We start from the raw sequence: 25,462 nt of genomic DNA, 5'->3' as shown, positions 1-25,462 counted from the left end.
CTCCTCATAGATATGTTGTGTTACAAGTGTGATAAATGAAACCTGCATATATATATGTATATGACAGAATCCATCGCAGTGGGAGGAGAGACGGCCTTTACAAAGACAATCTGCTGCTCAGGGGCTGCACCATCCGCAACACAGAGGAGGCTGTAGGAATCGTCATCTATGCAGGTATGCTGCTTCTTTCCAAACCAGGACTGGAAAAGTCCACTACAGTAGTTTAATTTTACATGCTGTCCACTAAAGTGTCATTTCCACCACATTTGAAATGATGTATTATGTCAAACATATAGATCTTAGATCATAGATCTTTTATTTTAGTAATTTCATCCATCACAAAAAAGTGCAATTAATTTTATTTTTATTTTAAATATTTACACTCTATGCATAATTGGGAAATGATGCTGTTTTATTGGACATTACATACTTTTAAATATTCTATTAAACATTTAATTTACCTTCTTTTTTTCTTTACACGCATCTCAAGTATGCAGTTTACTGACTAATTTGTTACAAGTACACTAACTTTTGATTAATTTATGGATTGTGAAGGAAATAAAAACTGTTGGACATTTATAATTTGTGTTAAATCATTTTCACACTATCTAAATTATATCATTAGTATGTAATTTTTATAAATTTTTTCCCCATATTTTAATATTTTTTAAATTTTCACATTTTTATATTTAAATATCACCAAGAATTAAAAAAACCTTTACAAATAGCATTTAGAAGGAATCAAAAAGATATGGTAAATACTTAGTATTAAGACAAACACAAAGAACAAAATTGCTAATTTTGTGTGATTTGTGATTTTCATGTTTACATAGAAATTGTTTGATGACTGGTCATCTGACTGGTGCAGCTCATGTTATTTTTACAAAAAGTGAGTGTTTTGCTTTACATGGATTCTTAGGTCATGAAACAAAAGCAATGCTGAACAACAACGGCCCTCGTTATAAACGCAGCAAACTGGAGCGGCAGATGAACATAGATGTGTTCTGGTGTGTCATCATCCTTCTGGTCATGTGCCTCTTTTCCGCCATCGGTACCATGCTAATAAGCAACCAATTAGTAGTGAGAATTGGTCCCTAAACTAAAGTGTTACCCACAATTATTTTTTTTTAAATACTTTTATCCAGCAAGGATGAATTGTAAATTAAACAAAATTAAGAGACATTATAATGTTACAAATTGCTATTCCTATAAATGCTGTACTTTTAAACTTTACAATTATTAAAGATTCCTGGAAAGATAGATTGCCGTTTCCACAAAAATATTAACTGTTTTTAACATTGATAATAATAAGAAATGTTTTTATTAAGCACCAAAACAACATATTAGAAAGACTGGAGTAATGGCTGCTGAAAATTCAGCTGTGCCATTACAGGAATAAAAAAAAAATTCATATTAGAGTAGAAAACCGTAAATTTAATTGTAATAAAATTTCAAAATATTATAGTTTTTGATCAAATAAATGCAGCCTTGGTGAGCATAAAATACTACTTTTAAAAATTAAATTATTTAAACTTTTTAAACATTTGTGTGTGTGTGTGTGTGTATATATAGATTGAATGATTATGTAGTTCACTTCGTCTATAGCCTGTACCCCAGTAAGGCAGCTCAGGTTAAAGACTAGCATGAGGAAAAAGTGCCAGAATCCTTAGGTCTTCAATGTACAGCCCAGATGTTTCAAAGAGTGTCTTTCCCACAGCAAGGAGGCTTGCTATGTACCAGGAAATGGATTCAGAGGAGGAGGACTGTACATCTCATGGTGGAACTCTCCCACGGCGGGACAGCGTCATCAGCCACCAGAGTGGAAAAGTGGTGTTGCGATCACAGAGCACTAAATCTCACCGTCGCACCGGGAGCAGAGCCGAAGCCAAACGGGCCAGCATTCTGTCCAAACACACTGCCTTCAGCAGTCCCATGGTTAGAAAACGTATCTTCTCCACCTTAAGCTGTACATATCTATCCCACTATCCCAATGCTTAATGATATTTGCTCTTTTATTTGATTGGTTTGACAGGAAAAGGACATTACTCCAGATCCCCAGCTCATGGATAAAGTCAATGAGTGCAGCAGTCAGATGGAGTTCATGCGTTTTCACAGTCAGTCCCTGAACCAGATCCCACCTGACCTGTGTGACGTCTTTGACTTTTTCATTGCTCTCACTATCTGCAACACTGTGGTTGTGTCCTCACCCAATCAACCCCGGCAGAAGGTAAGCAGACCGACCACCAGGAATTAGCTGACATTCGCAACCTACTTTACGTCAGTAATGTGACATTCCGTTGAGAAGAAGTCAGTGCTGAAATTAAATAGTCAGTTTTATAGTAATTTCAATCCTGGTGGCTTTTTTGTCAGGTCAAATGTTCCTTGGATCTTATCAAGGTGCGTCGCTACGAGTTGAAGTCTCCAGTGAAGACCATCGAGGACTTCATCAAGCGCTTCACTCCGAGCCGCCTGACCTCTGGCTCCAACAACAGCAGCTCCTCCAGTCTAGCCACCAATCGCTCGTCCTCCCATAAAGTGGGCTGCAGCATGCTGTCCACCCCCTCGGCCGAGAGCACGCTCACAAAGCTGAACGAGAAGAAGCGTCTGGAGCATGACCTGCAGCATGCCTTCAGCCCCGGCCCACCCAACTTTGATAAAACAAAAGCTTTGGCTCAGGATGAATGCGAGCTCAGATATGAGGCAGAGTCACCGGACGAGGCAGCGTTGGTTTATGCAGCCCGGGCCTATAAGTGTGCTCTTGTTGGCCGTTTACCGGATCAGGTGACCGTGGAGCTTCCACACTTGGGCAAGCTAAGCTTTGAGCTTCTGCACACACTGGGGTTTGATTCCACAAGAAAAAGGATGTCAGTGGTGGTAAAACACCCGCTGACTGAGCAAATCACAGTTTACACCAAGGGTGCCGATTCGGTCATCATGGATTTGATCAGACCAGCCACAGGTATGCTAACATTGATGAGCACATTGTTCCCACACTTTATTTCTAGGGTTCAACATTTTAGCTGCTCTGATGCATAATACAGATGCATTGCAGTGTATATTCAAAATATTAAGTTTACATGCTTATAGTGATGCAGGTTTGAGTCTGGCTCATGTCATGTCCCAAACCCAATGCCCCTTTCTCTCCCTCCATTTCATATACGTGTAGAGGAAAATGAGAAAACAAGAGACCAAAAATGCAGATGAGCTGAAGGCCACTGTCAAAGAAACCTGGGCTTCCATACCACCTCAGCAGTGCCACAAACTGATCACCTCCATGCCACGCCGAATTGAGGCAGTAATTAAAGCAAAAGGATCCCCTACCAAGTATTGAGTACATGTAAAGTAAATGTACATACTTTCCAGAAGGCCAATAATTCACTAAAAATGTTTTTTTTATTGGTCTTATGAAGTATTCTAATTTGTTGAGATAGTGAATTGGTGGGTTTTTGTTAAATGTGAGCCAAAATCATCACAATTAAAAGAACCAAAGACTTGAACTACTTCAGTCTGTGTGCATTGAATTTATTTAATACACGAGTTTCACAATTTGAGTTGAATTACTGAAATAAATTAACTTTTCCATGACGTTCTAATTTGAGATGCACCTGTATATGTATCTGTACATGTACATGTATTATCATTCAAAAGATTGTGCTTCATGGAGTCGGTAAGATGCATTTATTTGATCAAAAGGTTTGTGAAATATTATGTAAAATACAATTAAATATTATAAATATAATATAATTCTATAATTTAGAATAACTGAATTTTTAACAGCAATTAAACTAGTCTTCAAGGTCTCATGATCCTTCAGAAATCATTCTAATATGCTAATTTAGTGCTTGGGTCAAGATAGAGTTTTTATTAATATCAATGTTGAAAACAGTTGTGCTGCTTAATATTTTTGTGGGGGAAAAAATGTATACTTTTTTTTTTTTTTTTTTTTCTTTAGGATTCGAAGATGAAATAAATAACTTAAAGGGATAGTTCACCCAAAAATGAAAATTTGATGTTTATCTGCTTACCCCCAGGGCATCCAAGATGTAGGTGACTTTGTTTCTTCAGTAGAACACAAACGAAGATTTTTAACACAAACTGTTGCAGTCTGTCAGTCTTATAATGGAGGTGAATGGGAATCATGGCTTTGAGAGTAAAAAAAAAACGTACACAAACAAAACCAAATTAAACCCTGCGGCTCGTGACGATACATTGATGTGTAAAGACACAAAACGATCAGTGTGTGCAAGAAACTGAACAGTATTTATATTGTTTTTTACCTCTGATTCACGCAATGTCCGGATTGTTCGAACTGTCCTGAGCGGCGGTGTGTCCTCCTGAGTGTGAGGCGTCGTCTTCTTGCTTTACGGCGGATCGCATACTTATAAGTGCATTACCACCACCTATATCTCAAATGGACCATTGACACTATCTACAATCTCAATTAGGAGTGTCAATGGTCCACTTGAGAGCAGATGAAGAAAACGACGACGCCTCACGCGCCTGCTGTTGAGAACGCACTCAGGAGGACGCGCCGCCATTCAGGACTGTTCGAACAGTTCGGACATTGCGTGAATCAGAGGTAAAAAAACTATATAAATACTGTTCAGTTTCTTGCACAGACCGATCGTTTCATGTCTTTACACATCAATGTATCGTCACGAGCCGCAGGGTTTAATTGGGTTTTACTTGTGTATGTTTTTTTTTTTACTCTCAAAGCTGTGATTCCCATTCACCTCCATTATAAGACTGACAGACTGCAATGGTTTGTGTTAAAAATCTTCGTTGGTGTTCTACTGAAGAAACAAAGTCACCTACATCTTGGATGCCCTGGGGTAAGCAGATAAACATCAAATTTTCATTTTTGGGTGAACTATCCCTTTAATACATGCTTTTATTGCCACTTTTTATCAATTTAATGCATCCTTTTCTTAATAAAAGTATCCAGTACTTCTTTAAAAATAAAAGTAGTTTATAACTGCCTCAAGTGGTGCATTTTTTTTTTCATTAATTCACCTACCCATTATCAATTATTTCTTTACGATTTTTACAGATATAACAAAAACAGCATAACTCATAACATCTTGTTGAAAAGTTCATCTTAGTTCATCTTATTGAAAGTTTGAAGCTGTATTTCTGACAGGTTTGCTCCCATCCATCTTGTAGCTTCTAAAAGACACTTTCTATGAATTTCACCATCTATGATTTCAACTGTCTAACTTTTTGAATTATTCTTTTTATTTTTTAATGGCTCTCCTCTTTTATATTTGGAATTCAGATTAACAAACGCCTGGCATGCTGTCAAACCTTCCCCCTTATGAAATGAATCAAATATTCTGGGTTAGTTTATTTTGATGTTCAGTGTTGATTATGCTTTAGAACGCTTGTTGATCATATTAAAGTTTTAATGAAGTCTGTTTTTTTTCTCCGTGCCCCAGTTAGACGGTGCATGAGGCCTATTCCAGCAGAATTAATGAATAACGGCTCACGGCCAAATGGCTAAAAGTCATCTGATTTCTTCAGAACACTGAATGGATAGATTTTTTTTAATGTCTCCAAGAAATTGGAAGTGAGAGAGCCACCATCTACTAAGAGCAGACAGTGAGACGGTGTGATTTTTCAAGGAAATGTTTTGAATTTTTCTTGTCTTTGGAGTGCTTAAAATGGCCTCTGGGTTTTGATGTACACTGTTGATCTATGCTGATAGACATTTGATTCCCACATAGTCAGCATGTTAAGGGCAATACGTCCCCTTCACCCAAACATCTTCTGGATGGCTTCCAGATTGTTCTTGACTCTTGATGTATAGCCAAGGGTTTTAGCGGTAATAAACTATCCTAATGGCATAGGTAGACTGGCTTGTTTAGTATTCCAGGCACGAGAACCGCTCCAGTGGCAGTTTTCTCTAATGCGGTGTACATAAATGACTGAACAGAAGTACTACATGCACAGCCCTGTGCTTTATATTTAAATGTCAAGACAACAGCCAAAAAAAGAGACTAAACTATGGCTTTGAATAGTTCACAAGTGGTCTGGTTGCTCATGTTTTTGGAGGAAAGAGCAGAATAAATCAGAACATGGATTTTTTTTCAGTGTTATTTCTTTCTTTAGCACAACAGCCAAAAAAAGAGACTAAACTATGGCTTTGAATAGTTCACAAGTGGTCTGGTTGCTCATCTTTTTGGAGGAAAGAGCAGAATAAATCAGAACATGGATTTTTTTTCAGTGTTATTTCTTTCTTTAGCATTTTTTTTTTCAGTATGTTACAGATTAGAAAAGAGAATAATTTGTTGAAGTTGATATTTTTGTAAAATATGTTACATAATTCTTATGTTCAAAAGAGTGTGTATATTTGTATACAAAAGGTGGCATATTTGTCTGTCACAGGCTACTGTTCTAAACAAACAAACATCTGGTTGTGTTGCCAACACGCTTCCTTCGGGTGGAATTTTCTAGTTTCCTGGTGCATTTGAAAGATTGACTAATATTTTTCAGACCACAAAAAAAAAAAAAGAATAAGAAAAAATAAGAATTTATTTGAAGCAACATTTCATAAGATATTAAGTGTATTTCATCTTATTGCACTGACAGATTTTGTCCCTTGTGTTTAATTTGTTATATTTAAAAAATTATATATTTGCTGTATGAAAAGAAAACTGTAGAATAAGAAGTGGAGTAAGACCAAACACATATTCAGGCAAAAGTACAAGTCTTAATAAAATACAATGTTGCTTCTCAAGTACATTAATTTTCTTTCAAGGATATTCTGAGTTTTACATTGCTATCTGTAAAAAAAATAAAATAAAAATACTACTTAACCTTAAAGTCGGCACAAAACATATTATAGATCTTATTGTGAGCGATTCATCCGTTTTTTTTGTTTTTGTTTTTTTACTTTAATGTCATAACTTGATTTTCTTTCAGCATTTAAAAACCTGACTTACCACAATCGCCCAAGAGCTGGCAATAATTTTTGGGTGCAATGCTCATATCTCAAAATCCAATCAACAACCAATGAATAGAAATCCCTGTCCTCCTTTTTTTTACGAAAAAAAGTCAATACAGAAAAAAAAAGGGAAAAAAATCTGTGGTTAATTCATTTTCATTTCATTATTATTATTTTTTACACAGAAAAGGTTAGCAAGTTATTTTAATCACACTAGTCTTAATTGTTAACATGTTTAAGAATGGCTATACATGTTTGTTTGTTTTTTAGTTTATAGCGAATATCTTGCCCCATAGATTTCCATTGAAAGTGCATTCAAGATTTGTGCAGTTGAGATTGAGACTTTTTCAGCTATATGGACAATAAGCTAGTGTCATTGCAAGTAGTTATGTCATTTCCTCTTTCTGTCATGTGTTTAGCTGGCAGCCTGGAAATATGTTTAAAAACCCCAGGTTTATTAGTGTCCAGCCTACGTTGGGGTTAGTTGGCATAAAACTGCACACACACCCAGACTGTGCCTCACTACAGACTATGAACTGTTTTATGCACATAGACACACACGCTCAGTGTACATTCCTGTACTTTAGGAGCTAGAGCCACTGTTCACCTCTGGGTGTGGGCTTCCAATTAACACAGCAGACCCACTGAAGGTACAGTTGCTCCATTCAGAAGCAGTGGGATGTTTGCCATGCTTGTCTAATGACACAATGCACAAAAAAACAGACTACAGGTGCCAGCCTGAGCCACACAGCTTTCGAGTCTTTGACAAGAAAATTGTTGCAACTTCATTGACATAAAGCTGTCTTGACCAGGCAACCATAAAGATTTGGAAAAACAAACAGTACCTATGTGTTTCCAGTCATTATGGAACATGTTTAAAATGAAGGACATAGACAAAAATGTTCCAAAGTGTGCTCCATTACCAATGTTGGAAAGGACACCATGTTTTGCTAAGGGAATGGCAATCATTTCCGTCTCTCAGTAATAAGAAACTGGTGCGTAATTTTTGTTTCTGTGAGTAGCTACCTCTGGTTAAATTCCAAGACATACTTTTACTTACTTTTGTACATACTTCTCAGGCATTAAACTTTGGTTCATAGGTCGTCCTAAATGAAGTTAGCTGTGGACATGAAAGATAATACTCCTTTTGTGTTGCTAGTGGTTTAAAAATTCCCCACTTAACCTTTTAAAAAACTGTTGCATATATTATGAAAGACTTTAATACACTTTTCCTTTTCGCTCTTTGAAGGGTCATGTCAGGGCATGATATGGGGATTTACTTTATCTATAGGTTTATTAAGAACATTTAATACCTGAGTCAATGCATCAGTCTCTGAAAAAACACATCCAGTCGACCCACAGTTGCAAGGGTGGTGATGAATCATTCGGTGAAAATATGAGGTTTGGCACTCTCACCCCCTCGTCTTGGCTGACGGTCGTCCGTGTTGGGAAGTGATCAAACAGTTTGTTCAACTCTTCCTGCAAGGAAGCAATGCACTGAGCAATAACACAGGAGCGATAAACCTCAAAATGCTCCGAAGCCAGCTTATCCAGTCAACCTGTCAAAACACTCTGCCATCTTGATGAAATCTATTGGCCTTGTTGAGGAAGCCAATGGCAACATAGAGAACCATCCTTGAAGAGGCTGAAGTGATTAGTTTAGCTGTCTGCTTACAGTATGTGTTTTTCACACTGTGTGTTTAATATTAGTTTAGTAAATCCTTCTCTAAATGTTAGAATATTTTGATGGATTGTCTAATTTTCTTTTTGGTTTTCTTTGTGTTTTTGTATTGCAGATGATTGCAAAGGAAAACGACAAAGGAAAATCTTGTATAAAACTCAAAACTACTTAAATCTTTATGCTGCAGACGGTCTCAGGACACTCTGTATCGCCAAAAAGGTAACACGGACTCTCAGTAACAATTGGAAAATTAAAGTTTTTTAATATGATATAATATAATCTTACACAAATAATGTTTTTGAATAACCTTCATTTTGATATATATTTGATATATATTTAATTTAATCTTTAATATGAATCTTTAATCAATTGATAGCCCTCATTTTTATTTGTCACTTTTTTGTACGCTTTTGGGTGGACTTTACTGGATAAAAACAAAGTGTTTGTTGAAAATGTAAAAGTGTTTTTGCACCGATGGTTTACAAAACTCTGAGATTTTTCCCAGAATACTGATCTGTTTGACAGATCTCTCACTCTCTGTCCGTCTTTTTCTCATCTCTCTTCTTTCTCTGTATCTCATGGATCATAATATATGCTCTCGTTCTCTTCTCTGACTTGTTAACTCAGTGTCTTGAGCTCCTCGTGGGAGTCTGGTTGCCGTATGATGTGATAAGATGTGTTGTTTTTTTCCACAATTTTTCAACAAACTTTCACATACTTCCTCGGATCTACTGAATTAGATTTCTGCTGTCATTGACAATAACCAACGAAACGTTACTTTTTCCCCTTTTTCCTAACTAAAGCCCAGCTGTGATCTAACACTTCCTATATCATTTTAATAAAAGTATGAATTCTATCATTTCTTCTTTTTGGCATGCTTCATTATCACTGTTGCTAAATAGTCACCTTAACAGAAGGGAAGCCTTGAACAGCTTGCATACAATTATTTTTCACACAGCTAAGTGTGAATTCATACATAAACGGAGCTGCTTAAAGTTTAACAAGCCTCTTATTGTGTTAGTTTTATTTTCTCCACCTGTTATACTTTATTGTGCTCTTCTCTCTTTTTCCTTTTTTCATGCATCCCTTTGAAGCTAGCACACTGCTGACGTGATCTAATCGCTAGCACACCCTGAGCACATGTGAGTTAATGTATTCCTCTTATCGGCAAGGCATATCGGCATATATTTTCATATCGGGCCGATGCCGATATTTACACTTAAAGCCATTATCGGCCGATTCTGATATTGGTGCGATAATATCTTGTATCCCTATTTATTTTTTAAATATTATTATTATTATTATTATTATTATTATTATATAACTAATCCCAACACTTTTTCTCTTGGGATGGCTCTGTTTATCCTTCTTTGTTATTTGTTTGTCAAATGTCATCTTTAGTTAGTTTAATTATCGGCAACTGCTGTTAAGATTTTCTGTTTTTACACTGACAGCACTGAGAACAAAAGCAGCAGGCGCACAATAAATTATGTAAAAAAATTTGTTAATTAATTTTCAAGTTCTAATTAAGTAAATATTAATATCAATTAATATTAATTAGATTGTAGCATGTTACTTGAACCCATTACCCGGGATTTGAACATGGGACGTCCGAAGCGCAACAGCGATATATGTCAATGCGCTGCCCACAAGGCTATCAGCGCCGACAACGTGTTATCTTCAAATTAAAGTCAGTCATGACCATTTTTATGTTTATGGGATATTGCAGTGTTTATTATAAATAATTTTCCCATGCACAGAATGTTTTTATTTATGTGCCCTCGTACTCTTTAATCATTACTTTAAATAGACTATTTAAATAGTGATATTGCATATATTGGCTTTTTATCAGCTAACCTGCTCTCGAAGATATCAGCCATCAAAAGTACATATCTGGCCACCTCAAATGAAAATATTTTGTAAGGTAATTTATTTAGACCTAAAGGACCAAAAGAGTCTATAGTTGAAAAAACACCCATATTCCCCTGCATGTTCACTATTAGACTGTAGGTGTTTCCCTCACAGAACTGCTGAACTGGCTTGAATGAGCTCTCATGATGTTTCATGATTTTGTCTCCTTGGAGATCACGTGATGCATCCACATGAGTTTTGTTTTGAAAAACCACACAGGCAAAGAGCTGTCATCCTGGAATGTCTTAATCACCGACTTGCTGTATTAGTCAGAACGTTTTCTTTGCTTAAAGGGATAGTACACCCAAAAATAAAAATGGTCATCATCATACTCTCGCCCTTACCTCATTACAAAGCTGAATGACTTTCTTCCTTCTGTGGAACAAAAGAAGATATTTCGAAAAATGTTGGGAACCAAGCTGTTTGGATTACTTTTGAACCAAAAAGAAGACATTTCGAGAATATCAGTCGCAGTGATTTTTTTTTTATTTCACTGAAGAAAGTCGTAGAGATTTGGAATCACATGAGGGTGACTAAGCAATGACAACATTTAAATTTTTGGGTGGAGTATCCCTTTAAAAAAGTGATTTTGTACAGTAAATATCTTACATAATTTATACCATAATAATTTCCGAGCAGAGTCATCTTTTTTGGGGGGGGGGGGTAATTTCTCTGTATGTCTTTGTCCCTTTTATGACCTTCCTGATTTTTTGGTTTGAATGTGTACTCTTACTAGGAGGCCTGTGCTGTATTGCTCAAGAACAGTCTGCACTACATCCAGACCAAGTTCCTTTGCAACCCTCGACCAGATCCTCAAGCAGCTAGAGGCTATGCTGGCATCCACTTCTCTTCTCCGGTGTGTTCCCCGGCCTCCTCTGGCCACTCCAGCCCCTTCCTGGTGCACCGGCTAGGGCTGGTGATCGACGGCCGGACCTTGGCCTACGCACTGGACAAGAGTTTGGAGGACAAGTTCCTGGCTGTGGCTCGAAGTTGCAGGTCCGTTCTATGCTGTCGCTCGACGCCCCTGCAGAAGAGCATGGTGGTCAAGTTAGTGCGTAACAAGCTCAAGGTCATGACGCTGGCAATAGGTAAGTGGTGGATATGTTTGGTCGTTTTTAATCTAGTGTTTCTTGCAAATGCTTAATCTCAAGTGAGTTTTTAACAGTGTTTCGTTTAGCTGAATTTGTTGCATGAAAAAAGCTTTTAAAGCCCAGTCTGCAAGTGATGACTCCCTAGTGGCCATAAACATCACATAACTGCAGCTAAGATAATACACACAAATGAACTTCACTGTGTTCCACAGTACTAATGCTAGTGACTGTGCTTAAAGGAATAGCTTGCCCAGAATTGAAGATGGCATCATTTCCTCACCCTCACATTGTTCCAAGAGCTTTCCATGCTCTTTTCCATGCAATTACATAAACAGAGACTGAAGCCTTGAAAGCTTCAGAAAGGACACCTATGAGCACCATTAAAATAGTCTATGTGAGGGAAAATTGCCAATCCAACAAAGTCTGTCCTAATAATTGAAAGATTTTTCTTTTATTCCCTACTTTCAAAAGAAAACATGATCAGTTTAGACATTACCTTTCAAAAGCTTTTTGATTTTTTTTCTCAGAAATTGTGTTAAATTGATCAAAAGTGATGGTAAAGACATTTATATCACTAGGCAAATATTTTATTCAGAAGGTCCATTCATACATGTTTTAAAAAGGACTCGTGAGAAAAAAAAAAAGAAAGAAATGTTGTCAGAACAAAATAGGTTTTCACTTAAAATCTTTGAATATGCCTGAGTTTGTCCTTGACTGGTATGTTTTTAAATGATTCACAAAGCTCATGTGAATGATTCCTTTCTGAATCTAGCACAGGAGTTCAGCTCACTGATTCAGTGGGAAGAGTATCAGTGCATAATAATGTTCTGCTTTTCTGAAACGTTTGCATCATTTTTAAAGCTTGAAAGCTTTAGTCTCCATTCAGAGCATGTGAGCAGAGCGGGGAGCGGAGTGGTAATATTTCCTTAAGAGCGCAGAGCGCCCTTTCTGAAGATTCCGCTCCGCTCGCTCCTAAACGCTCAGTGCCGCTCGCTCAACCCAGAATGCCGTTTGGTGATTTGCTTGTTCGAGATCGAGAATCTGTAGAGATCGTGAATAGTAGAGCAGTTATGGAGTTCAGATATTGTTTCAACGAAGTTGCAAGCCTTATACATAAATGTAAAGTAAAAAATCTAAATTAAGAATGAGCAGGGAGAAGAAACTGAGAGGGAGTGCTGGGAGCGTTAGTAAAGATTAATATTGCCAGAAAGCACGAGGATGTGCTACGCAAACATGGTGCCGCAAAAGGTGAGCTAGTAACATACCATAATAAATGAATAAACATTTTTTATGATGAAGTCAAGTAGCTTCGAAAGAGATGAGTTTTCAGCTGTCGCTTGAAAATTGTCAGGGATTCAGCATTCCGGATAGGGGTGGGAAGATCGTTCCACCAGCCAGGAGTGGTGAATGAGAATGTTCTGGAAAGTGATTTTGAGCCTCTCTGTGATGGTACCACGAGGCGTCGCTCACTAGCGGATCTAGGATATTAAGTAAAGATCATGTTCCATGAAGATATTTTGAAAATTTCCTACCGTAAATATATCAAAACTTGATTTTTGATAAGTAATATGCATTGCTGAGAACTTCATTTGGACAACTTTAAAGACGATTTTCTCAGTATTTTTGCACCCTCAGATTCCAGATTTCCAAATAGTTGTATCTCGGCCAAATAGTGTCCTATCCTAACAAACCATACATCAATGGAAAGCTTATTTATTCAGCTTTCAGATGATGTATACATCTCAATTTAAAAAAAAATTACGACAAAAAACCTTATGACAGGTTTTGTGGTCCAGGGTCACACATGACCTACCGTAAATATATCAAAACTTGATTTTTGATAAGTAATATGCATTGCTGAGAACTTCATTTGGACAACTTTAAAGACGATTTTCTCAGTATTTTTGCACCCTCAGATTCCAGATTTCCAAATAGTTGTATCTCGGCCAAATAGTGTCCTATCCTAACAAACCATACATCAATGGAAAGCTTATTTATTCAGCTTTCAGATGATGTATACATCTCAATTTTAAAAAAAATTACCCTTATGACAGGTTTTGTGGTCCAGGGTCACACATGTCCTCAAATGGGTTTGAGAAGACATGAGGGCGAGTAAAGGATGATTGAATTCTAATTTTTGCTTGAACTGTCCCTTTAAACAATAACTGGTTGTTTCTTTTTAAGATGTCCAAAATGGGTAACATACAGTAGATGTTCTTTTTTTGTTGTTGTTTCTCATACTGTTTGCTTGGCAAGTTGAATTTGGAGATTAATGGTCCCCGGTGTTGCCAAGTAAACATTTCAGTGTTGACTGGACGGCACGTGTCTGTCCTTTCCCCAGTGCAGAATGCCACATTTACAAGCCTACGCAGCACTCTAGCTAATTATCCAGATGGCTTTAGGGAGAGAGAGAGAGAGATGCGAGGTGCATCAAGACTGAGACACCTGCCTGCAGAAAGAGTGGGTTACCTCAGGTCATTCCCCCGACCTTAAAGGGGTCATATGATGCGATTTCAGTTTTTCCTTTCTCTTTGGAGTGTTACAAGCTCTTGGTGCATAAAGATGATCTGTAAAGTTGCAAAGACTAAAGTCTCAAATCTAAAGAGATATTCTTTATAAAAGTTAAGTCAACCACGCCTACCTAAAACGGCTCGTTCTAACACGCCCCCACATATCTACCTCACTATGTGGGAAGATTTGCATAACGCCGCCCAAATGTTCACGCAAAGAAAGAAGGCGTAACTTTTATTCTCGCTGTAGTATTGTTGTTGCCGCCGCCATGTCGTGAAGGTGCTGTGTGTTTCGTTGTGAAAGCGAAACTACTTTGTTTGGCCTTCCAAAAGAGGACAATATCTGCTTCGTCATGCCTGGAGCTGATCCGTGCTGGTTGCTGAGGAAATACAACAACTTTGCGCTGTGGATCACCGGATCGGCTTTCACCGTGGAAGAAGCGGAGTCCAGCCCGGGGTCGTCACATGTGGTTGCCGCAAGCCCTCCGGACGCTCCTTCGTCAAATCCTCCGGCCGCGCCATTCTCAAGCCCGCCGCCTCTGCTCACTCTAGCCCTCCGGCCGTTCCTCACTCTAGCCCCCGCCGCATAAACACATTTCATTACACCAAATACACAAAAGAATGTTATTTTTAGCAACATCATATGACCCCTTTAATAAAGATTTTGTAATTCATTTATGTCTCATGGAAAGACAGGAGCAGGTTTTTTTAAACATTAACTGTCATTTTGGATGGGAATGAGAGAAGGAGTGCTCAAACGACCCTCAATGGTGCTGTAAATAAACTCCTTTGCCTCGAAAATGACAGACTTCATTACAGAATGAATCGGAGCCTTGCCGTCTTCACCGCATGACTCTAATGAACGGACATTTATGGTGTACAGACATGTTCACAGCAGATGTTACCGGTTCTCATGCTAAGCATATTTGCTTTGTTGGTGTACTTCAAATAAAGGTGGTCTTGTTGAATTTGGCTGTTATGCTTGTTTGTTTCAGTTTGGACAAAGGCGACTGAAGGTCTCAGCAGGCTATTACTTTTCTATATACTTCAAAGCCTACTAGCTTTTTAGCTTGAAAGTCAGCTTTTGATGATAGCTTGGGGTCAAGTCAGCACTTCGCCTTATGCCTCAGGCAACAGAGGATGATTTTAAAAACCACCTCAAGGCAAATTCATAGGTCCAAGATAAACATCTTTGAACACATAGTATGTTATCTGAAGTACACTGTGCCTCTCACCATACACAATTTTCAGACAGATTGTTGTCAATTTACAGTTCATAATCATGTAGGCCTAATTGTGTTGTCTTTTTTTTTTCTGTCATAATGGCCACACCTTTCATTCTCATGTTATATACAGACTAGATTTTAATTATTTTAAAAAATGCTAAAATTTTTGTGCCTATTTTATTTTTATTATTTTATTTTATTTAGCTCTAACTCCTCCAGGGAGCCCTTTTTTTAGTGATATCCACCAAATTTGCTGTAGTTCTTCAGTCTGTTATAGCTCTGGGGTTTTTTTTAGTTTTCCTGTGATCAGATATTCTGAAATATTATGTCTCTGTTCTGACTTGATGTGCTTGCTTACTTCTAACTGTTTGGACTGAGGCTTTTCATGCAGCAGACAATCAAAAATATTCAAGAGTTATGAATGTTTTTGAGTCTGTTTCATAATGTTAATGATTTCACACTCTAGCAATCAAACACAAACAACCTTTATCCTGCTCTAACTAACTTATTAGTCTGCTTACTGCTATATAACCATTAAAATTAATGATTTTTTTTTTACCTTCAGATATGTCTTAAAGCCAACATTTTTGTCTTTATACCTTTTTCTGTTTGAGGTTTCAGTTTAATAGTTTAACAGTGTGCCTCATTTAGTTTAAGTAGGGCTTAATTGAAGTTTAAAACTTTAATTATATAGAATAGGATGAAACCAAGCCAAAATATTAGATTTTCAGTCAAGAAGTTAATTTGAAGCATTTAGATCCTTTGCTAGCTGAACATTCCTATACCAATTTGCAGCTCAGACTTAAACTTGAACTGATGAATGGAATGCAAAATTTAGCATGACTGCCACCTCTTTGGGTTCCTGTGTGATTTGACTTTGTAGTAAGAATTTTTCAGATGTGTAAAAGGTGACACTGATGTAAAGTCATGTCACCCTGCTAATGCGCTGTCATTCCAGTTAATTTCAGAAACCGCAGCTTGTTTCTGGGCTCTTTTGCGGATAATTTGTGTTGTTTATTTTTGCCAGCGGAGCACTTTGCTGCTGATGCAATGTTTGCATTAATGCAGGCTGACATTGTGCAAAGTGAAACGGAATTGATAACTCGCTTACCCCTCTTTTTGTGTCTGTTTTTCTCATTCATCCTAGGTGACGGAGCTAATGATGTTAGTATGATCCAAGTGGCTGATGTTGGGGTGGGGATCTCTGGACAGGAGGGCATGCAGGTAAGGAGAAACTGAAAAGATCAAGAGGAAGTAATGCTGATAAAGGTGTTTGAAAGGGGATGGTGGAGCCATACATTGTGGCCACACTTTACGCTCTGCCTTAAGTGTAAAGTACAAGAGGAATGAACATTGCAAAGCAGGACTGCAGAGTTAATGCACCAAGGCTCTGGATATACATAATTCATGTTTTATGAAGATGTTTTGGCCAAGATACGGAAGACAGCCTGTACTCAGACAGTTAATAAATGGTACCTTACACCAGTGGTTCAACAACCCAGTTATGAGTTGCAGTCTCTTCTGATAAGGTCAGCAACAGGGAAAACAACCCTAAATAGAAATAATTAAATGTTGTTAACCATATTATTGAGAATAGTTACATATTTTTGTGTTTTGTTTTACAGCATAAATTACACCGTTTGAACACACAATTTATAACCGTTTTTTTTTTTTTTATTAATGTACAGTGCTAAATAACTATCACAATATGATTTTATGTGCTTGACACATCTGACAAATGTTGTAGTCCTTATGTAATATTATTTTTAATAGTCTTTTGCTCAAGTCTTCATTTATTTTAGCAGAAATACAGTTAAAAACAGCAATATTTTTTCACTTTAAAATAACTGTTTTCTGTTTTAATATATTTTAAAATGTAATTTATTCTTGCTTAAGAAACATTTATAATCAATGTCGAAGACAGTTAACTGTTATTGACCGCTTCGTATTAACAACCCTAATGAGAATCTGTTTATGACTCTGTCCCATAGACCATAATATACCAAACATAGTAGGGTAACAACTGATCTCACCTGTTTTTTTATGCTTTCATGATGTGGAGAGAATGACAACAAGGATGGAGAACATAGCTGATGCCACTGTCAGGCCAATTGTAACTGATTCAAATCCCAAACGCCATTAGAGGCGACAAGGCGGTATCTGTCATACTGATAGATGACATGTTAACTGCCTGACGCATGCAGCTGTCGAAAACATATGATAAATAATAGATGGGTGATGGACGGGGGATCATTTTCACCAGATTTCAGTCAGGAAGGCTTTTCATAATTCTTTTATGCAAAAATGTCCTCAAGTGTTTTGTCACCAGGCTGATGTTAATCTTATGTCTTATGAATGTATATGGATGCCATGCCACCATGTTTGTGTGTCTCACTTGATAGATCTTGGGCCTCAAGGCAAATGTCGTCAAAATCCTGTTTATATGAATGTGGTTGAACGCTTTAACTCAATAGGCCATCATGTAACATTATAGGAAAGGAGTGCATTTTTTTTTTTTTTTTACCTTTTTGAGTATTTAACATATATATACTTTTGCACAAGCATAAAATAAAACCTATTTTTTTGCATCCTTAAAGCTTCGCCTATTCATGCACTAGTGTTGGTCCATTGCTTTGTGAAAATCATTTTAATTGCACAGAACTTGTATTAACATTTACTGTCTTCACTGTTCTGTTCACATTGTTTTCATAGGCAGTAATGGCCAGTGACTTTGCCCTGCCACGGTTTCGATACCTGCAGAAGCTGCTCTTGGTTCACGGCCATTGGTGTTACTCTCGTCTCGCCAACATGATCCTCTACTTCTTCTACAAAAATGCTGTGAGACCCTGAAGTCTGCTCATTTCTGATAATAGTTAGCATTATTATACAGGTTATTAACTACTGTAAAGGGACTTTGAAAAACAATATGGCAGGAATAATACATATATGTACAAAAATAATCTGTCAGACTGTGATCAGTGTTGTATCATACTGAATTAAGGTTTATTTTGTAGTAATGACAAGCTTTCTGGATATTATCCTGCTTACTGCATGGCTGAGAAATACATAAATAGGAATTAAATATTGATTTTGATTTGAAAATATTTGATTATTTGAAAGGTAGAATGAGTGCTACAAGTTAGTCACTTTTTTAATATCTTAAATCTTTGTCATCTGTATCATCCAGCACTAATCACAATTAGTAAAGTTCAAATGAACATTCTGATGTGTTCAAATTTTGTTTAACGTTTAATTGTTTAACATGACTTTTATACTGTTTAATCATTAAACATTAAATTAAACAATTACACCGTCCATGAACGGCATAAATTGAAATATAATTGTGACCGAAATTGCTTTTAAAAGTGTGATGTAAATGGTAAATAATAACCCATGAACCGCGTTTAATAATTAAATACGAGTTTGCATATTTGGTTTGTTAATGAATTGGTCTTTTGTTCTTTAAAACATAACTTATGTTCTCTAAAAATAGTAATGCTTTAAACCTACAGATACCCTGTATTTCAGCCATTATAAAAAAAAATGTTCTGCTCAATCTTCAGTCAAATAGAGTATTCCAGAGAGCCGTGTAATAATGCATCCAGTTTAACAGGTTGAAGTTTCATGATGTCAATAGTTTAAAGCTAGAAGCTCTTAAACGTTGTTGTCTGTTCTTCATACTCTTTGATTAATGAAGATCTATTCTTGGGGAGGTCCTAGAAACGTCTTGGACGTAATGAAGATGCATGACTTATAATGAGGCAACAGCTGCAGACCTCATTGTTTTGTTTTTTTCCCCTCTATTGTAATAATTTTAAGTTATAATAAAAATAAATATTATTCTTTCATTCATCCACTTATGGAAAAACTTATCCTGTATTTAATTTTTTATTATTAATAAATTTTTTATTGACATACAGTAATAATTTTAGTGGTTCAAGTCTTTAAAAGATCTTTTATATATAACTGCAGCAGTCCTGATACTGACTTTGTACTGCTATGGTATTTTATTATTTTCTTTAACATCTTTGTAGCTAACCCATTTTCTTCATATGTCGTTGTTGCTTAAACTTCCTCTAAAACAATCTGTTAGGGTGTCGCAATATGTACGAGAAAATATACATCATATATACATCTTGTTTACGATTCATCTGACAATGGTTAGGATTTGGAAATGATGAAGTGCTTTAGCTTTGCTGAAATCCAAAACCCATCTCACACACATGTACAAGGGGATAGAGAAAGCAAGCCTTTCCTTTCTTTCTCCAAGTACAAAATGAGGCTGAACTCTGTGGCGAGGAAGACCAGGATGATGCTGACACGACCAGAGACATTTATGCAGGGAGCCTCCATTATTGGTTTGAACCGGGAGATACTGCGCCATCAGGAGCCATACATCAGCCTGACAGCCCATGCAGGCAGCCTCAGTCCAGCCCACTGTGCTCGTCTCTCTCGCTCACCACGGTGGCGTACACATGGCCATCATTTTTTTTGGGGGGGGGGGGTGAGTATAGGAATTATGTGTATATTGTGTGTATATTGTTATTTATGGATCCAATGGTCTTGTCAATGTAAAACCCTTGAGTCCAACACAAATTTCCCCTTTGGGGACAATAAAGTGTATTTCAATTTCAACACACAGGGTGGCCAAAGCTCATAGTAGTATTATATTGCGAGTTGCATTTATGTATGCGTGCAGCCCTTACCTGATTCTCCTCTATTTTTCCCTCTTTTCTTGAGTCACTGTTTTAGATTTATGAGCGTGAATTGGATTAGAGCTTTTTCCATTACACCGGCGCTGTAAATTTTCAGCTGACAAGTTTCGGTGCGTGAAAAATGTCCTCTGCAGCCTCACTGTCTTTCCGGACATGATGATGGCTTCTGGTGTGAAAGAGGCTGTTCTTCACAGTAAATGGCTCAAGTAGAGAGTAAACGTTTCCAATAGTTGGGCTGGCAGCTTCATCGTTCCACGTGCTGCCTGGGAAAATGAACACACGTACTGTAGAGAGCGAGTGAACGCCTATTAGGTTATTTGAGGTGAGTGCAACGTTGAGGCCAAAGTACATGTGGAAGGTTGTCGCCCTATGCACATTCGAAGTGAAAATTAATTTCCATGCGCAGCCCATTTCAGTTCCAAAATGTGACTGACTGAGAAAAGCAGAATTGAAACAACAAGCTTTACTTTTGTTACAGCTTTGTACAGCAGAAAATCATAAACTTGGAGATGGAATTATGTAATAGAAATTACTAGAAACATGTTTGATTATTATTTTGAGTCATTGTAAAATATCTACTTCAGGCAATTTAGCAACTCTTTGTTAACCCTGCCTTGATTGTCTTTAATTATTTCACAGACGTGGATGAACTGGGTGTCGATTGGCTTCAGTATAGCTCTCTTCTTTACTGTGGCGCTGTGCTACAATGCTTCCTGCCCAACCTGTTTCTCTCCCTCCAACACTTATTGGACCATGCAGAGGCTGCTGGGAGAACCTATATTTTACCTGCTGTGTGTTGTCACACCTATTGCCGCTCTTCTTCCCAGGTATCTATAACTGTTATTAAACCCTGTTGGAAGTGTTTTATTTAAATTAAGTTAATTGAACCAAACATTTTTTACACAACGATGTATGCGTTATCATTCAAATGAGGAATATTTATGCCAATATATTTCTTTAAGTTGAATTTGTTGCAGTAATGTTTTGCAATTTAGTTCAAAGTGCTTTAGAATTTTGTGTAATTAAATCATTTCGTAATATGAATATGTAATTTAGCTAATATTTATGTTTCATTAACATAACCACAGTTTTAAAAAGTGCAGAAAACAATTTCCTATTAATTTATTTCATTTTCTCTGTAGTTTCAGATTTAATTTAGATTTTGAATCACAGATTTATAGCTTATATTATATTATAGTTAATAGTTCATTAATGAGCTGATAAATAATAAAATACAAAATTAAAGTAGATATTTATAAAGTATTTTAAAATAAATATTTTACTTTTCTTTTAAATAAAAATGAAATGTTAAAAATGTGAAATTATTGAAATATTAAAATCTCAAGGAAATTTATATTTTATTTCAAAAGGGTTTGGCTGACAAAAATTTTTTTAATTTCTTCATTTCTTCATTTTAAAACGTATATAACATTTTTATTAAATAAATATATATATTATATAACTTTTATAGTGTGTATATATATTTAGAAGTCATTAATGCAATGTTATTTTTGTGCTTTCTAAGATGTACAAATGCACATCAAATTGTTGGGACTGGTGTCTGCTGCCAGTTGCCATGTAACTGCAGTGCTCTTGGGAGTTTTAGTTTTTGCTGACTCTTTGTTGTTTTCATGTCTCAGATACTTTTATAGAGCTTGTCAGGGAACTCTATTCCCAAACCCTGTCCATGTGGGAAGACAACTGGACAAACTACCAATGGACATGCGCAGGATCTTCCTGAGTCAGAGCCAGATGAAGCTGGGCTCCCTCGGGTCACTGTTTCCCCCCCACGCCCCATTTTTCCCTCTCTGCAGGCCCTTTCAGAAAGACTACAGGCCCAGGGTAAAGCAAGCCCACATGAGTAGCACCAAAGAGAAGGAGAAAGCTATATCCAGCCCCATCCCATCAAAGAGCATGGAGATGCGGGACACACCTTTAAGCTCAAAAAACTCTGACAACCATATCACACTCCACTTCAGAATGCAGGAAAAAGTTCAGTCCTGCAGACAGGGCTCAGACAGCCCTCTATCGGAGAACTTGCACTGCGTGAAGGAACCTTTGAGTCCCGCTGCAGGCACTCTGCCGTACACCAAAGACACTCCAGCCTCCAGGACTATTTTGGATAGCACAGGCTTGGAGGCCCCACTGAGCCCGACAGACCTCTGTCAGATAGGGTTGCTCACCTCCACTCCCTTGCTTCCTCAAACAGAGACTATGCAGCTCACGATGCCACCCAGCTTTTTTGGGGGGCAAAAGCTGGAAGACGAAGACCAAAAGTCTCTACTGAAACAGGCCGGGGATGTGGATCACAACCAGTCAACTAGCTGCCTACAAGAACATTCACTCAAAACAACATTTCTATGATGCTTTCTACCTTACGCTGATTCAAATTTGCACGTTAGCTTTAGGAAATATTATATATTCAATATTATTTTATAAAGATATAGGTTGGTACTACATATCTATATATATATTTTTAGATGTATAAAGTTTAGAATTTTTTATTTTTTTGTTGAGAGAGAGTGGCCAGCATATGCAAACTGGATGGTCTTATGATTAATGACTGACTTTTTATTTTTGTTTTTTTAAAGCCATCTCAAAAGTGGAGGAGGTTTGTATCTCGAAGCAGAGGCAGTCCAGAGGCATTCCTTTATCTGTTCATTTGAACCTGGATGTTCTGGCGCACTTTAAAGACCTTCCTGTCCTACCATTAGACACTGCTGATAGCACTACACTTGTATTTCCCCATCCCAGAACGAAAAAAATCATGGTACCCTTCAATGTCAGTAGCTACAGGAATTTCGGTAACTCTTTACGAAAAGTGTACACGAGAAGTCCTGATCGAATAAAGGCATGAACTAATCAAGAACTAATCATGTGCGACAAGGGTCACTATAAACCGCTTTAACATCATGTTTGTACATATTTGTTGTAACACCTAACACCCAACTAAATCAAATGATTTCTATTACAAAGAATGTGAAGTGGCAAAACCTGCTCTGACTTTCATTTTTATGACTTCATTTTTTACGATTTTAATGCCTGAATAACTTTTGCTTCACGTTCACATCTGCTGTTACGTTAAGAACATTATTGGATAACCGCGCTTTATCATTTAAATGAATAATCCCATTTAAAATCTAATTAAGGTTTTTTGGCTACTTCAGATTCTTTGACATACAGCCAATCTAATGCATTAACAATCAAACATGTAGTTAAAGTGGCCATTAGTCACATGACTCCCTCTGATTCCAGTCATATCATGCTAGCGCTTAATTAGTTCTTGATAAGTCTGTGAGTTCATTCCCCATTAGTTCAAGTATTAGTACATGGTTTATGTACCCTATTTGTGAAGTATTAGTGGAATTCCTTAAATATTCCTTTAAGTGTTGTGTTTGTGTTGTTAGGTCCCCTGACGACTTTAGTGCTGAGCAAGAGATGCACTCTACATTTGTTGATGCTGTCCAAAGGACTATGCATGACACTTGTACTCTATTGCATTCCATTATTGAAGCTCTTAGACACCTACCAGATGTTAAAATGTCAGTATCTCACACCAACATCATTACTGACTTACTAGAGTGATGTCAAAAATGTCCTCTAGCGCAGTTGAGCTTTTCACGCATATACAGATGGTGCTTATGGCAGGTTCCAGCTCAAGTATTTGTCTTTTTCTTCACTTTTTGCTGCTGCTTTTGTTTCTACATGCATTCCTGCAGGATAGGATTTCACTTTTGCTTTTTTATATATAGTTCTATTCATTCTGTCATAGTGCAGAGTGTTTTAGGAAATAGAGGCTGATGCATCAAGCTAATTTAAGGATCCTGGGAGGTGGCCTGATTCAGTACATGTGCGAACAGAAGGCCACTTTTTGCTGTGTGCTTTAGGCCTTTTTACGACCTGATCTGTTGAGATATATATGCATCTTCCGCTATTTACTATGATTGTATTTTTCTACTGTTTACTCTATACATGATAATTGACCAAAGATGCAAGAAGCACATGACCGCCGAAGCATTTGTACTGTAACTGCTTGCTCAAGCTGATCACTTTATTAATTAGCAATTTAATTGGCTCAGGGCGGGCTACTCTGTTATTAAAGGGATTTTTTTTTTGATTGTTTACTCACTCTTGTTTCAGTCCAAATCTGTTTGAATTTCTTCTGTTTAACACAAAATAACTTTTTTTTTTTTTTTTTTGTCCAGTACAATTTGGACCCCAATGAGTTTCATTGCATGGACAAAAAAAATAGTTTTGGTGTTCCACAGAAGTCAGTCATATTGGTTTGGAATGTCATTGAGGGTGAGTACACAATAACAGAAATATCATTTTTGGCTGAACTATCTCTTTAAGTGTCTTCTTGCCCTCACCGCTCAAGTTTCTATTCCCAAACCGGTCCCATTTTATTTGTTTCATGACAGGAATCATGTCTTGTATGCATTCGTGTCTCACTCGTCCTCAGGAACACCAGCATTCGTTCAGGAAAACATTCCATTTTGATCAGTCTGTTCTAAGGGAATTAACGGTCTAGTCCGCGACTTTGTGACTTCTCATTGTTTTAAAGTTGTAATATGTGTAATGAACGGTTCTGACGAGCACATGGGTGGTTATCCGTTTGTTCCGCAATAGAATATTCCACGATTCCGCAAATGTCAGGGGTGTGGCGTATTCTAGAGTCCCCTAGAGAGATGCTAAAATAGTTTTTATGAGATGATTTGTCATGCTGTGCTCGCATAACCTCAAGGCCGCACCAATCTGTTCATTCGGGATCTCGTTTGGGCAGTCGCTATCAAAACCGCTGATTTATGAACCACCTAGCAGGGGGATTATGAGATATATTGTGCTCATTACACAAAGAATGGTGAGAACAGAATGTGCTCAGACCAAAAAAACAGGGGTGTTACATTAGAAAGCTTCTCGATTGTAGTTTCCTGTCATTCATGTTTTTTGAGGTGTAGCTAGAGGGTGATGCAGTATTAAGCTGGGTGTGAGTGGGGGGAAAAATGACTGATTCTCTCTGTATGTGTCTGGATACTACAGTAAAACCCTAAAGAAGCTAATATGAAGCACACAAGTACTTTGTCCCTACAGTTTTTCTTCTGCACAGCTCAGGTTCAGCGTTCGCCGCTTTAAGCAATATTTTCGTCTCGTTGAAAGTGTAATGTTTATAGCATCCGAAATTATTTTATTTTCGTAGTTTGATAAAGGCAACGTCTGTATGTGCCGAAGTGCTTTAGTGTACACAAGAAAACAGTTTTATACAATGTGGAATATATGTTATGTGCCTTAACACTGGAGAACGCAAATGTAGACGGCAATACATACAGTGAATTTTATATACGTGCAGTTTATGTAAAGGTATTTGGATTTATATTAATAAATGAG

General features: G+C 37.2%; 1 protein-coding gene across 1 annotated transcript in view; it reads left to right on the top strand.

The window, feature by feature from the left end:
- LOC107585184 (probable phospholipid-transporting ATPase VA) overlaps positions 1–22,468 on the top strand; it is a 49,713-nt gene extending 27,245 nt beyond the window's left edge. Inside the window, exons 6-15 of the mRNA XM_016272092.1 lie at positions 920–1,051; positions 1,718–1,935; positions 2,033–2,227; positions 2,398–2,959; positions 8,740–8,843; positions 11,272–11,623; positions 16,510–16,586; positions 18,075–18,200; positions 20,711–20,904; positions 21,718–22,468. Of these exons, the coding sequence (XP_016127578.1) occupies positions 920–1,051; positions 1,718–1,935; positions 2,033–2,227; positions 2,398–2,959; positions 8,740–8,843; positions 11,272–11,623; positions 16,510–16,586; positions 18,075–18,200; positions 20,711–20,904; positions 21,718–22,441 (2,684 nt within the window). The 3' untranslated portion in view covers positions 22,442–22,468. The remainder of the gene's footprint in view (positions 1–919; positions 1,052–1,717; positions 1,936–2,032; positions 2,228–2,397; positions 2,960–8,739; positions 8,844–11,271; positions 11,624–16,509; positions 16,587–18,074; positions 18,201–20,710; positions 20,905–21,717) is intronic.
- The last annotated feature ends 2,994 nt before the right edge of the window (positions 22,469–25,462 follow it).

The sequence above is a fragment of the Sinocyclocheilus grahami genome, unplaced genomic scaffold (assembly GCF_001515645.1).
Source record: "Sinocyclocheilus grahami isolate Dianchi unplaced genomic scaffold, SAMN03320097.WGS_v1.1 scaffold67.1, whole genome shotgun sequence".
Lineage (NCBI taxonomy): Eukaryota > Metazoa > Chordata > Actinopteri > Cypriniformes > Cyprinidae > Sinocyclocheilus > Sinocyclocheilus grahami.
This window is presented reverse-complemented; position numbering and strand designations above follow the sequence as displayed.